Source organism: Arachis duranensis, chromosome 4, assembly GCF_000817695.3.
Source record: "Arachis duranensis cultivar V14167 chromosome 4, aradu.V14167.gnm2.J7QH, whole genome shotgun sequence".
Classification (NCBI taxonomy): Eukaryota; Viridiplantae; Streptophyta; class Magnoliopsida; order Fabales; family Fabaceae; genus Arachis; species Arachis duranensis.
In genome coordinates this window covers 117,836,879-117,853,027 of record NC_029775.3, presented here as the reverse complement: position 1 = coordinate 117,853,027, position 16,149 = coordinate 117,836,879, and the positions used below count along the sequence as shown (strand labels likewise).

Below are 16,149 nucleotides of genomic sequence, written 5' to 3'. Positions count from 1 at the left end.
ATAGACCGCGGAAGAGATTCCCCTAAGGCCAACAGACTCCCCGAACCTTTTCTCACCCCTAGTTCTAAAGTTAAATATTAGAAAGACCAAATATAATTTAGATTATTGTGGTTTTGTTTAAGCTTTCACTCCTATTATTTCAGTCACGTGGCTGTAGATGGGAAGGGATTCCATCACTTCATGAAGTTTTGGGCCTCACTTTGTGGATCTAAAGAGAATGATATTGTTCTGCCATATCATGGTAGAGACATGATTGAAGACCCAAATGGGCTTAAGCCTATATTCTTAGAAACAGTATGGAATTCTCCAAGAGAAAGGTTCACGAGCCTGGGCCACAAGCCCACAACTTAGCGACAATAACCATGTTCGTATCACGTTTGTTTTGACGCGTGACCATGTTGATAATTTGTTTGAAGAAATATGTGTCTACTAAGTGTCGAAGACATGGTCTAGAGATATCACATTTGTCAACCTTTGTTGTCACATGTTCTTTGTTTTTGGGTTTGTAAGATAAAATTAGAAGATATAAAAGTTAATGAAGTTACCAACACAAATTGGCATAGATAGATGAGGATCTGTCTCTTAATCATCTCTTTCAGGTTGAATATTCATTGGAAGATGAGAATGAAACTTGTTTGCTTGGAAGGATTACCTATTTTGTCTCTGCATTAATCGAGGAATTAGTATTTTTAGTGAAGTTGCTACAATAGGGCAGTATGTTGCGGATTGCATCTTCGCCAAAGTTGCATGTGTATGAGACAGATTTTGGGTGGGGAAAACCCAAATTGAGTGAAGTAGTTCACCTACATTCTCAGTTGGTGTCCCTCTCTGATGGTAGGGACAAAGGATGTGTTTGGGGTTTACGTTGAGGAACAAAAAAGTTCGTTTGAACGTCTTGAACGCTACATTGTTATGTTTGGTAATTTTTTGGAACCCTTAACCCAGAATTGCTTTCACCTGTGAACGTACGTTCATCAGAAGCTAAAAATTCAAGCTTCTGCGTTCACGTTAGGAAAATTAATGACCGTTGGAAGAGTTAAGTAACAAATCTATTTCATATCTACCAATTGTACCCTTCCTTTCTTCTATAAAAAGGATGTCTATAACCACATAATTTCACACAGTAGTAGTTCTCTCTATGTTCTTCGTTACAGAAATTTTTTTTTATCAAACTCTTTCAGATTTGTTTCCATCACTGCCAAGGTAAAGATTTTAATTTTCTTTTTAATATTTTTTAGTTCTTTTTTCATATTTTAATTTTTATGTTTTTTATTGTATTTTTTATTTATACGATAAATATTTTTTATATTATTCTTTTAGTGTTCTGATGTTATTTTTTTAATTTTCTATTGTTATATTTTTATTTTTTTATTTATATGACAACTATTGTTGATATAAATTTTATTTTTATTAATTTTTATGATATTTTTATTATTTTTTATTTATATAGATTATTTTTTTCTATCCTTTATTGTACTATATTTATGTTATGTATAAAATTTTTGTGTTTTGTTTATATAAATTATTTTTTCTATCATTTATTGTACTATATTTATATTATGTATAAAATTTTTTATTTTTTTATTTGATTATATTCATATAAATTTTATTTACTTTTTATTATAATTTTTTGTTCATATGATATATATTGTTGGTTGTAATTATTATATACTATGTTTGTATAATTTTTTTTGTTTTTGTCTTTTATTTTTATTGTACTTTATTTGTTTTTATTATATAGCAATTATAAGTAATAAAAGAGTCATAAATAATAAAAATTTATAGTCCAAAATATATTAAATTAAAGAGTACTCACAGAACTAAAATAAATTATAAAATCTTTTCTTTTTGTTTAACATTATAAAATGTATAGTACTCTTTTTTATATTTTTATTTTTTATTATTTTTTAGTTCATATGAATTTTTTTTATCCTTTACTGTTTTTTATGTTTAATATGTAAGGTGTCTTTTTTATTTTTATTTGACTTTGTTCTTTTTTATTTTTTACTTATTTTTATCATTGACCTTTTTTATATTATTTTTCAGTATTGTAATCTCTCATCTCTCAGGTATGTTATTAATTTTTTTATGATATTTTTTTATTTCTTGTTCATATAAATTTTATTTTTCTTTTTTTATGCCCTGTATTTATATTGTTGGTTTTATATGATATATATTGTTGATATATACTGTTCATATGAATTTTTATACATGAATTCTTGTTTTATATTTTATTATACTTTATTTTTGTTTTGGCTGAAATTTTTTATTTTTTATTCGACTATGTAAAATTTATAATTATAATTTCATATATTATATTTTATTGTAACTTTTTTTATAGTATAGATTAATTGATCCCATTAAAAAAGACAAACTAAATAAAAAATATTCATAAGTATTAATAAAATTATGAATGTTGGATGTCAAAAAAGTCTTATAAGAATAAAAATATAACCCAAACAACATTTATTTTACTATAATCAATTTTGATATAAAAATTGCCAAACATAAATCACGTTAACACAAACTTACTTTTCATCAAAAACAATTTACAAAATCACTTTTATGCAAACTCTCGTTTACAAACTGAAATCCAAACACACACAAAGAAGGTAGAATAATTGAAGTTGGTGTAGCACTTGGGAGGACTCAAATCCATAACTTCAACACCATTTTAGAAGAGGAGCTTGCAAATATTGTAGTTTGTGACTAATCAAATGGCACAATCTTAGTGGTCATGTTTTATTGTTATAAGTGGAACAATGTTATTCGAATTCTAATATTTCAAGACATGTTTCGGAGAATTGTATAACTTCAATTATAAATTCACAATGTAAGAAAATTCATGTCCTTCATGCTTGGCACTTTTGCTAGAACCATACCGAAGCACTGGCAATTTTCAATATGATGATGCTAGAGAGCCGCATAATAGTATATATTGTTAGAGTGGTGGACTAAAGAAATTAAACTGTTAAGTAAAATTATTGGCCAATAGTCCAATAAAACATAAAAGATGAATTCTAATATGATTATATTATAGTGGCTATAGTAACTATACAAATGTTGTTAAAATTAAAGTTATATTTTTTTATATATTTTGGTAACACTTTTTTTTAAGTAATACTTTTTAAAATATTATAGTCATAATAGTCAACATACCATAGTCATATTAGAATTACCCGATATAAAATTGTTGTACAGCTTTTCTCTTTTCCAAATCTCATATATTTTTCACCCTTCTCCTTAAGAGTTTTATTTGAATACATTAACAACAACAATAACAACAATAATGTGACATTTAACAGGCAGCAAAGAAGGAAACAGAAACAGGATTAGTAAAAGCAGGACATGAAATTCAGCTGATACTTGCTCTTAGTCACTACTTACGTCTGAGAAAGAGCCTTCCTCCTCCATTGAAGCATCAAAGGTCAGAAGACCATTACTTATACAACGTGAAAATATATGGGACAAACAAGTAGTGGATAATAAAGTATAGTGAGCAGCATTGGTGTTTGTAATATCAGCTTGTTCCTGCAATGAGAGAGCATTCTCAAGCAATATCTCAACTTCGCCCATTGTAGGTCGCTCATCTGGTTCATGCTGCAAGCATCTCTGTATGACACTAGTGAATACCTGCCAACATTCTGGTGCAATCTTCCCATTCAGATTTGGATCTATTGTCTCCTCAAGAGTGTCGGCATCATGTTTGAAGCACGACACATTGTGGCCCATCACGAATTGCAGAACCATACCAAAGGAGAAAACATCACTTTTATCAGTGACATAACCATGCCAGATGTGTTCAGGAGCAATGTATCCAACTGTGCCTGCAACGCAATCTACTTCAATTTTCTTTTCCTTTGATGCAGAGAGCGCTCCGTACAATGATAACTCAAAACCCGAGATTTTGGGAACCATATTCCCATCCAATAGAATGTTATGAGGTTTTATGTCACGATGAATGATACAACAACGATTGGCTCCAGTGTGAAGGTAGTGTAGAGCACGTGCTACTCCGATGCAGATCTCTAGTCTCTTCTTCCATGACAGTGGTTCTTTGTTCTTATTATTCAAGTAATCATGGAGTGATCCATTCACCATGTACTCATATACAACAATACGTTTCTGTTTTCGGTAGCAGAAGCCTATAAGGGAGATTATATTTGTGTGACGAAGCTCACATAGCATCTCAATTTCCTTCTTGAACTCATAATATTCATGGGACATCCAAATAGGCATCACCTTCAATGCGATCGTATGATCACTTGCATCACCATTATTATGTTTGAGACAACCTTTGTAAAACTTACCAAAGCCTCCTTCTCCAATTTGAAGTTTCTCGTCAAAGTCGTTGGTTGCCTTTCTAAGAGCTTCAAATGAAAAATGATGGCATTGCTCTTCTATTACTATTGGATATTTTCCCCCCTTCTTTGAATCAGCAAAGCGTAAACATTTGAGAAACATTATTCCAATCTGAAACATTGTCAGTCATGAACAGATAGATGAGACTTAAGATTATTTCTATTCAATCATTTACATATATATAGAGAGAAAAGTTTGCCAAGTACCTTGATGGAGAAGTGAAGTAGTTGAAGCCTGGGTGAAAACGAAGTTAGAGACAAAAGCTTGCTTGACTAGTTTGATTCTGCTTCTTCACTTGTTATGTTTTCGTTATATAATTGCATCTCCGTTTTTTGCTTAACGCGTTCCCTGTTGAAAATCAAAGTCAAACAAGCGTAGAAGATGGGAATGGAAATGGAGTCAATAGGCCTTCCGAATTTACCTGGAAATGCATGCTTTCTTATATTTACATTTTAGAGTCAATAGTTTCATTGAATGGGTCCTTGTATTAATTAACCACTGGACTAACTCAAATCTTAATGACCATATAGTAATTTATTTCAAAAATAACACAAACAGCTTAACGCCTTAACCTAACACAAGGGTCAATGCAAAAGTAAAGAGGAGAAAATTAGTGGGACTAAATGATATTTTTTGTTGTCCATATGTCAGCTGCATAAAGATTTCTGAAAATTAACTAATTTGTAATCTTTTAAGATTTCTGAAAATTAACCCTTTATTTTCAACTATGCATGTTGTCTTGTGTCCATTTGCGTATACTTTACTTTCTAATAGTTTATTTTGTTACTCTATTTAAATGGAAGAGACAAAAATGACTGTGGTGTGAGGCCGTAGTGTTTTAAAATATCTGGTTAATATCGTAATTTCAACCCAATCTCCTCATAAATAAAGGATTGATTATCCTCTTTAACTTGTTCAATTATTATTGAAAGAATTAATTTCTATTATTATGATTATACTAATCATCATTACTCTAATCTTAATTAAGTTAATTAAACTCAATTTCTAAACCATGATAAAATTCATTTTGCAAATTATAATTTCTAATTAATTTTTTTTAAATAATATATAATTTATTCTATGTGACATGTTAATTTTTTATTGATTAATTTTTTATATAACTATTAATTACACTGTTAATTTAGATTGCTTAAATTTGATCAAAATTAATATTTAACTATGGTTTGTTACTTTACATTTGAATTCTTGTGTAATATTTTTAAAAATATTATCCCAATTTAAAATTTTCAAATTTTTTTAATGTCAGTTTTAGAAAAAAATAGAATAACAGAAAAGGAGCTATATTATATAATTTTTTAATAGTAATGCATAGAAGTGTTTAGATTTAAATCGATCCAAAAAAATTACGAAATTGTATCGATTCAAACCGAAAATTGTATCGATTCAAACCCTAAAATTGAACTAAACTGAACCAAACCAAATCTCATATTGTATATAATAATAATAGTAATAATAATAATAATAATAATAATAATAATAATAATAATAAGACCCTTAGTACTTAGGAGCGTCGCACGCACACCCCAATCCCTACAAACACAAACCCTAACCTAAAAAAGAAACTCCTCTCTCGTATTCTTATTTCACTCGCTCTCACTTACTCACTCTCACCATCACACGCTTTTCGCTGTCTCCTCTTCTCAATGATGTCGTTCAGCGTCTCCTCTTCTCAATGACACTGCTACCGTCTTCTTTTCTCAATATGTTTGTACTTGTTTTTGTTTAATTTTGTATTGCTCTAGAGAAATTTGTTCTGATTTTTGTTAAACTTTGTGTTGTTCTTGTTATTTTTGACAATTTAGTCTTATTGATTAAAATTTGTTAAACTTTGTGTTAAATTAAGTATTCTGTTCTTGTTTATTGAATTCTATTTTTTTTTATCTACATATATTAATTAATTTTACTATTTGATAATATGTTTAATCTACTGATATTTATTTATTCTATTATATTTTATTGTAAAATTTGAGCTAATTCCTCAACTGCAGATGAAAAAGGCTCTCATGATGAATCTGAGTAGTGATCAGTGCTTCACTTCTCAACTTGAAATTTTTATGTTATATTTTTATTAAGACTTATTATATTATTTAATTTTGTATTGTTGAGATTTATTTTTATGTTGAAGAATTATTATTTTACCAAGACTTGTTGAATTTATTGGATGAATTATTGGACAGATTGTTTTATAATGTTTATGGAATTTATGTTTTATTATTATGTTAGATTATTGCACATGTTACTTTATAATGTTTATAAAATTATTAGCACTTTAATAGTGTGCATTTATATTATGCCATGCAACATTAATTTTGTAAACTAAGTTATTATTTTTTATTTAAAAAATCACAAATTTAAATTGATCCAAAACCGCTTATAATCAGATCGGATCGAATCAGATTTAAAAAAAATTATCTAATTCAAATCGCATTATACATAAAATAAATATTCAAATCGAATGATTTTTTTTTAAATCGAACCAAATTGCACTGCAAATATCCCGCACAAATAATGAACGGTTTTTGCATCAATTCCCTGTTATAATAAAAATTGTATTTATATGTTTACTATGGCTCCGTTTCATCGCTGTGTTTTTTTTTTCAAAAATAATATAAAAAAATAACAAAAATGAATTGGACTAATATTTTTTTAAAAATTACATAACAAAATTTTAAAAATAAGTTAATTACGGACTCTGTCATAATCGAAATACTAATTTTAGTTAACTTTTAACAATCCAAATTAAAAGTGAAGTTAATAATCAAATCAAAGAATCAACTAATCATAAGTTAACCTACCATAAAAGATAAATTACATATTAATTTAGAGAAAATTAGTTAAAAATCATTTATAAAAAAAAGTATCTTCACATATTTCTTATAAGAAATCCGCCTAATAAGTCCTAGTTTTGTCTCATTTAATGTTTAATAATTGTACCAAGGCAAAATATTTATTTTAAATGTTAAAAATATAATAATTTGATTTTCAGTATTTTAAAATGATAGTTCCGATTCTCGAAACTAAATTACAATAACTTTTCAAGTAGTGGGATAAATAAAGCAAAAATGATATATAGAAGACCTAGAATAATTTGGGCTTATATCAAAATAAAATTTAATTAAGGAAAAAAAGCTAATTTTTTTCTCAAATGTTTAACAAAACTACATTTAAACCAGATATATATTTCATCTATTTGATGTCCCTATTTAAGGTGGAAACTCACCTGCAGTCGACTGCAGGTGAAGTTGTTTCTAGATCGTTAACACGTGTTACTGTATGGTTTAAAAAAATCGATTTATTTTATACAAATGGTTTATTTAAAAAAATCGGTTTGAATAAATTAAATAACTACTTTTAAAATAATTTAAATTTTTTCTGCGTGTTATTCCTAAATTCCTAACAGATGAATTTGATATGTTCTTTTTCTTCATTCATATTGACTAATTTTTCATTTTTAAATAATTAATGAAATATAACCTATTATCTTTGGAAAAAAAATATTGACTAATTTTTCTTTAAATTTATCTGAAACTTTTTTTATTTAATTTTTGTTAAATATATGTATACAACTTGTTTGAAAAAGTAAAATTTAGTATTCTGAAAAAGAAACAAAATTCACGGTTTTTTTTATAGGAATGACATAAATGATATCATCTGTCCTTTTTTTTTGTCTCTGTTTCTATTTTCTTGATGAGTTTTGTTTTGTTTCCCATAACTTACATTTTCAGTTGCTTTTAAATTAAGCTGTAAAAATATGTTCAATTACAAATTTATCGTTAAATTAAATTTTATGGTAATCAATCAATTAACTTTTATTTTACTAATAAACTATTTTCATACAAATTATTGTTAATTTTTCAATATTATTCTATAAATAAATTATTTTTTTAAGATAATAAGACTATAATTTACTTGTCTAAAAATTATGATTTCACTGTCATGCACGTTTTTGTGTTTTTACTTATCAACTAGAATTTATTTTTTAGTAAAATTAGAATTTATTTTCAATAAAACAAAAGTATCTAATCAAAATATTAATTTGGTCTCCTTAAATAATTGAACATAATATTATTAATTTTGTCTACAACAAAAACTTTTAATAAATTTTTTCAAAATAAAATTGATTCAAAAATAAAGAAAAAAAAAACAACTAATGAAAATATTTATTTTGACATTGCCATCAAGAATATGATAGCCATAGAAAAAATTCAACCAAATAAAAAGGACCTAACTCATACAATTAAACTACCATCATATCATCACAATAAACTATAACATCACCAACTAAAGAGACATATAACAAATATGAAAGAGATCATGCCAAAATTTCAACAATGCTCATGCTATCAATTAGTCTACGTTATACCATAATTACATTTTTGTCTTCCATCACATGAAATTGCCATGAATTATCTTGGCATTTATGATCCTGAACATCAAAATGGTGTGATGACATAAATATGTACGTATTTATTAAATCATTTTCATCATTCACAGAGGAATGAATAAAAACATAAATTAAGAAATACATTTGAAATAATAAATTTGATTAAGAAATATAAATAAAAGGAACATACCTAATTGAAAGTTTCATATTAGTTCTGAAAAAGGGATTGAAAGAGAACGAATTTTATGTGCGAAACGAAGAAGAAGGGAATAAAAGTAACTGCTTGGTCCAATTCAAATCGATTTTTTTAAATAAACCATTTATATAAAATAAACCGATTTTTTTAAACCATATAGTAACACGTGTCAGCCATCCAGAAGCAACTTCACCTGTCGACTGCAGGTGAGTTTCTGCCCCTATTTAATCCATCAATTTGTTTAATTGTATATATAAGATCATTTTTAATAGAGTATTTGTAGTAGAATATTAATTTTGATATTTTTAAGAAATAAATTAATTTAGAATAAAATTTGTGTTAGAAAATCGATATCATTTTAAAAGTAAGATATTACTTGATATATAGAAAACTAATAAAATTTTAACATTCATATAATTATATTGATAAAATAATTAAAAATAATATAACATTATAATTAAACTAAGATTAAGTATTAGATTGACAAATTTTATTTTTAATTTTTAAATGATTATTTATAACATATAATTTTATAAATATTTATGTGTCATTTTATAAAAACTCAAAATAAAATTAAAATTAAATCTACCATTAGCATTGAAAATGCTCTAAAACTTCTCTCTCTGTAATAGAGAGTTAGAGACAACAACCCTCTCTATAATAAGTAATAATAACCATTCCCATCTTGGTTTGCTTTTCTACATAAATATATCCATTTCTCGAGGAATCAAAGTATTAAACTAACACAAACTCTCTGTATCCAAGTTTCATTTCATAATTCCATGGAGAAGAAGGTGAAGCATGATGACAGAGTGAAGGTGATAGAGCAGTGTCAAGTAGGTCCTCCACCAGGTTCTGTTCCTCCAACCTCTGTTCCCCTTTCTTTCTTTGATGTTCCTTTTTTATGCTTGCCTGTAACATGCAAACGCATTTTCTTCTATGAAATCCCTTACTCCACAACACACTTCTTACAAGAAGTGATTCCAAATCTGAAACAATCACTTTCACACACTCTCAAACACTTCTTTCCTTTCTCTTCCAACATAGTTTTCCCTCCAAAGCCACAAACCCCTCACATTCTCTACCCAGAAGGTGACACTCTCACTTTCATAGTTGCTGAGTCCACGATAGCAAATCTTGACAGCCTCGTATCTGACACACCGAGAGATGTCACGTGCTTGCACCCCTTTGTTCCTATGTTGCCTTCTCCACGTGCCTTAGACGATGGCACCTTGTGGATACCTCCTATGGCTATTCAAGTCACTATCTTCCCCAATTCTGGCTTCATTATATGCATCAATTTCTGGTATGAATTTTCAAGTGCAGTTTGGATTAAACTACTTGTAAAAATTATGTCTCTCTTAAAAACATAACTGGTAACATATTAGATAAAAACATATGAACCCTTATATATTCAATACTATCTATTTGAATTGCATTAGATCATTTGAGATTAGATCTGAAATCAGATTCAATGTATGCAACTTTTTTTAATTAGGTGGAAACTCAGGTGCACCAATTGACTCCCGTGAAGTTAATACCTCAGAGCCGATTTGACTAAATTTTCATTTAACAGCTCTCAATATGAACTTTACGTAAAGTCGACTTCACCTGAGTTTTCACCTTTAAATTATTGTGGTTTTTCTTAAGCTTTTGATTCCTATTGTTTCAGTCACGTGGTGGTGGATGGGAAGGGATTCCATCACTTCATGAAGTTTTGGGCATCAGTTTGTGGGTCTAAAGAGAACATTGTTACTTTGCCAATCCATGATAGAGATACGATTGAAGATCCAAATGGGCTTAAGCATATATTCTTAGAAACAGTGTGGAATTCTACAAGAGAAAGGTTCATGAGTCTTGGCCACAATGTTCCTAGTGACAATGTTCGCCGCACGTTTGTGCTGAGGCGTGACCATGTTGATCATTTGAAGAAATACGTGTCTACTAAGTGCCAAAGCCATGGTCTAGGAACATTACATTTGTCAACATTTGTTGTGACATGTTCTTTGATTTGGGTTTGTAAGGTAAAATCCCAAGATATTGTAAGTAATGATGATGACGAATTATACATATGTCCTTGGTTAGATTGCCGTAACATTGGTGAGTTGGAAATTCCCTCAACGTACTTTGGAAATTGTTTGGTTAATGGCATTGTTGCATTCAAGAGGAGCAAGCTAGTGGGGCAAAATGGTATTTTTGAAGCAGCTGTTGCTATTGGGAGCAAAGTTAGAGAATTGCAATCTGAACCTTATAAATGTGCTGGAACATTTATGTCAATTAAGTTTTAGTAAATGGTCGCATCGTATGTTGGGAATTGCAGGTTCTCCAAAGTTGGATGTGTACGAGACTGATTTTGGATGGGGAAAACCCAAATTGAGTGAAGTAGTTCAACTAGATCCTCAGTTGATGTCCCTCTCTGACTGTAGGGACAAAGAAGATGGAATAATTGAAGTTGGTGTAGCACTTGGGAGGACTCAAATCCATAAATTCAACACCATTTTAGAAGAGCTTCTTGCAAACATTGCAGTTTGTGACTAATCAAGTGGCACAATCTTATTATTATTGGTGTTTTTAATCCCTTTTGGTGGTCATGATTTATTGTTACAAGTGGAACAATGTTATTCGAATTCTAGTATTTCAAGACATGTTTGGAACTTCGTATTTTATTTATTTTGCAATGCTCTCTCTGGTGCTTTATGATTTCTAAAGTTTCTATTGCAAAATTAATAATGTTGTAGTACTTTTAATTGAAATTATTATATAAATGCAATTATAAATTCACAATGAGTAGATAAGCGATTGAAAATTAAGACCTGGGCAAACTTATTCTAAAATCGGCAATATTACGGAGGCAATATTTGAAATTATTTTATATAATACAGAGTCTTATTATATATTTAAGTTGTTTTGATAATTAAGTCTAATTAAATTGGTTTAAGTCTAATAAATTTTAATTTTATTAGTAAGAATGTATTTACACGTTCCAATTTTTTAGTCACTAATGTAAATATGTGTTCTTCTTCTTTTTTTTTTGTATTTTCTTTTTTGGTTCCTTCTTCTTCTTTATGTGTTTTTTCATTATTGTCGTTCTTTTATTACTGTTGTTGTTACTGCGTTTGTTTTTTTTTTCTCTTTCTAGTGATTTTGTAGCATTATATTTTTTTTGTTTAATTTTTTTTATTCTTGTTAAGAGAGTAAAACAAGAATAATGATGAGAAGGTAAAACAAGAAAAAGAAGATGAACAAGAAAAGAAGATAAGAAGAAAAAGAAGAAGATGATGATGAAGAAACAAAGGAGGAGTAATTTTGAGTAATGCAGAATTTATCAAAAAATAGCACCGAAATTTTTTAGTCGTAACACAACAATTTTTTAATTTGACATCGAAATTTTTTAATCACAACATAAGTTCTTGTTAGGAGGGTGAAACAAGAATTATATGAATAAGAAACAAAAAGAAGAAAAGGAGGAGGAGAAGGAGGAAGGAGAGTTTTGAATTATGCATAATCTATCAGAAAAATAATATCGAATTTTTAATAGTTACACAGAAATTTTTTTATTTTGACACCAGAATTTTGCTTAAAAAACATAGAAATCTCCTCTTTATTACTGTATTTTTTTGCTTCTTATTATTCTTTTTTTTTATTTTTTGTTGTTCTTACTTCTTTTTTTAGAAATATTGCTTTTCATATTAGATTTAAATGAATATATTTATACTGTATTATAATATTATTTAATTGAATTAATGTAGGTTTACAGTTATTGAATTAGATTCTTGCGAGAAACAAAAATAGCATCAAAATTTGTTTAAATTGATATCGGAATTTAAATATAATGATACAAAATATAGAAAGTAAATTACATACTAAAAAATCACGTTGACTCTATAAAATAAAATAAGATAGCATCAAAATTACTTAAAATTGATACTAAACATTCAGTAACACGACACACAAAATATTGAATCTTTATAAAAAATATTACATATTTAATGAATTAAATATTTATCTCATATATAAAACAATACATAAAAATATAAAAAATAACATTGAAATGTCTTTAGTCTAATACCAAAAATTTTAACTAAATAATGTGACACTAGTAAAAACTTATTTCATGAAAACTTAAGTTGTAGATTCACAAATTTTAATAGAAAAGAAAATAAGTGAAAAATCTGTAGATAACACAACGAAATTAACTCGAAAGAGAATGAACAATGACATTTATGTATAAAAAGAAAGACGACTGATATATGAAACAACACATGAATTTCTAAAGAATAATATCACAATGTCTTCATTATAATGTGATCAAATTAAGAATTTATTTCACTAAAATTTGAGTTGTAGATTTACAAATTTTGTTAGAAAAGAAAATAAGTAGATAGCGCAACAAAATTAATTAGAATAAATACAAAAATTCAAAAGAGAATAAATAATGTTATTTATATAAGAAGAAGGAGATAATCATGATGATAATGATGATAATGATGACGATAACGACGATGATGATGGGGAGAAGGAAAAGGAAGGAAGAGAAGAATTTCAGCTGAGAAAAGGAGGAGGAGAAGAAGAATTCGCATAGCAATAGGGGTGTAAAAAGAAGAAGACGAAGTAAAATACGCGCGTAAAACACATTATAACAATTTGGTTAAATCTAGTTAAATATTTTGCTTAATTGTAAAGTTTTATTGTATAGCATAAACATAACATTTATTATATATATATAACATCCGAAATTACATATTTATTACATCTAAAATTGCACAATTATTTTACAGTCCGAAAAAAAAAGAATTAAAAACATTAATAGATTAAGAATAATGTTATACATCCAAGTCTTTTTGTTAATTAAAATCAACTAAATTAGTCTAACTTAACAAAAATCAGTTATAACTTACAATATTCTAAGTCTTATTATTTAATTTGGTCGAATATAATTCATTAAAAGATTTTGAATACGTAACATTACTCTAAATTTAAAGTATTTTAAAAGCAAAAATACAGAAATAAAATTAAAAAAATCCATCAAATTTAGGTGAAGGTTGTCGAAAATTCATGCATTCTGCTTAGCACTTCTGCTATAACCATATTGACGCAGAGGCAAATTTCAAAATCTGATATATAATACACCGTTCTCGTTAAGAGTTTTATTTGAAGACATCATCAACAACAACATCAATTAAAAGAAGGAAACACAAGCAGGATTAGCAAAAGAAACACATGAAATTCAGCTGATACTTGCTCTTAGTCACTACTTACTTCTGAGAAAGAGCCTTCCTCCTCCATTGAAGCATCAAAGGTCAGAAGACCATTACTTATACAACGTGAAAATATATGGGACAAACAAGTAGTGGATAATAAAGTATAGTGAGCAGCATTGGTGTTTGTAATATCAGCTTGTTCCTGCAATGAGAGAGCATTCTCAAGCAATATCTCAACTTCGCCCATTGTAGGTCGCTCATCTGCTTCGTGCTGCAAGCAACTCTGTATGACACTAGTGAATACCTGCCAACATTCTGGTGCAATCTTTCCTTTCAGAATTGGATCCATTGTCTCCTCAAGAGTTTGCCTTTCATTATATTTATGGCCTACCACGTCTAGTAGAACCATGCCAAAGGAGAAAACATCACATTTACCAGTAACAATACCGTGTATAGCATACTCCGGAGCCATCAATGCAGATGTACCTACAATCTTATCTACTTTGATTTTCTTTGGCTTCAATGTAGAGAACCCTCCCTGCAATGATATCCCAAAATTTGTAAGTTTGGGCATCATATTCTTATCCAAAAGAATATTACTTGGATTTATATCACCATGAATGATAGCACGCTTGGCTCCTGAGTGAAGGTAGTGTAGAGCACGTGCTACTCCAATGCAGATGTCTAGTCTTTTCTTCCATGACAGTGGTTGGTTATTCCTATTCCTATTTCTCAAGTAATCACCAAGTGATTCATTGGCCATGTACTCATACACAACAATCTTTTCCTTTTCTTGGTCGCAGAAGCCTGTTAGAGAGATTATATTAGGATGACGAAGCTGATATAGCAGTTCAATTTCCTTCTTGAATTGAAGTGAACCTTGGATGGAGTAATGAGGCACCATCACCTTCAATGTAATGGTATGATCAGTTGCAGCATCATTATGTTTGAGACAACCTTTGTATACCTTATTACCAAAGGATGACCATCCAATTACTAGTTTATCGTCAAAGTTGTTGGTTGATTTTCTAAGATCTTCAAAGGAAAATCGATGGCATAGCTCTTCTATTACTGTCGGATAATTTTTCTCCTTCTTTGAATCACCAAAGCATAAACATTTGACGACCATTATTCCAATCTGAGACACTAGACAGATAGATGAGATTAATGATTATTCTAATCTGATCTATTGAGCAATTTCCGCTTTGTGAAATCAGTGATAGAAACAATGGGGGAAATATACAGATACTTATGAAATAATCACTAGTTTGGTTCTCTGTACCCACCTACTCTGCTGCTTCGCTTCATGTGTTTTCATTATAATTGCATCTCTTTTTCTTCGCTTAATGCGTTCCACGAAGTCAGCAAATGGAAATGGAAATGGAATTTTCCTGGAACGTATGCTTTCTTATATTTACATTTTAAGGTCTTTTCTGTTGCTATCAAATCCTCATGGTTAAAGAATTAAAGTCAAAATGACCATACCATATGGAAACATAAACAACTTAACCTAACAGGCTCTCAATGCACAAGATAAGAGAAAATTAGTGGGACAAAATGGTATTTTTAGAGTAGCTGTTGCTATTGGAAATAAAATTAGATGCTTGCAATCTGAAGGTTATGTAGGAGCTGAAACACTATATTCATGTCAAATTTTACTTGATTAGATTGCAATGAAATTACCATTGGTTCTGCAGCCAAGATAACCAGATAACAATACCTATAACAATGAGCCCACCATTTTTGTAAGGAAAATGATAAATTGATAATTGTGTTGTGTGTATTTGGGAAGGGAATGGATTCATTCCTATTCTCTCAATTTTTTTTCTTTAATTATTTTATAAAATATGAACTCTAATCAGTAATTATATATTTTTTAAGTAGGATAAAAAATATTAAATAATAAAAAATTAGCATTAACAAAACAATAAAAAATTGAAAAAATCTATTTTTATTTAAAAAATTTATTATTATTATAAGTTTTC

The 16,149-nt window shown here is 28.6% G+C and overlaps 2 protein-coding genes across 3 annotated transcripts; one reads left to right on the top strand and one right to left on the bottom strand.

Moving 5' to 3' along the window:
* Window positions 1-3,202: 3,202 nt before the first annotated feature.
* LOC107486591 (putative receptor-like protein kinase At5g39000) lies at window positions 3,203-15,450 on the bottom strand. Of its 2 annotated transcripts, none has more exons than XM_052260875.1 (2): window positions 14,469-15,450; window positions 3,203-3,633 (listed from the first exon to the last, which is right to left on the bottom strand). In XM_052260875.1, the coding sequence occupies exons 1-2, from the start codon at window positions 15,291-15,293 to the stop codon at window positions 3,373-3,375; spliced, it is 1,086 nt and encodes a 361-aa protein (XP_052116835.1). In that variant the 5' UTR covers window positions 15,294-15,450; the 3' UTR covers window positions 3,203-3,372. The 2 variants fall into 2 exon arrangements, with proteins under 2 accessions (XP_052116835.1, XP_020996848.1); XM_021141189.2 differs by lacking the exon at window positions 14,469-15,450 and adding an exon at window positions 4,569-4,690 and having other exon boundaries at window positions 3,203-4,473.
* On the top strand, window positions 11,106-11,568 carry LOC107486590 (phenolic glucoside malonyltransferase 1-like). Its single transcript, XM_052260879.1, has one exon. The coding sequence runs from the start codon at window positions 11,151-11,153 to the stop codon at window positions 11,499-11,501; it is 351 nt and encodes a 116-aa protein (XP_052116839.1). The 5' UTR covers window positions 11,106-11,150; the 3' UTR covers window positions 11,502-11,568.
* Window positions 15,451-16,149: the final 699 nt, after the last annotated feature.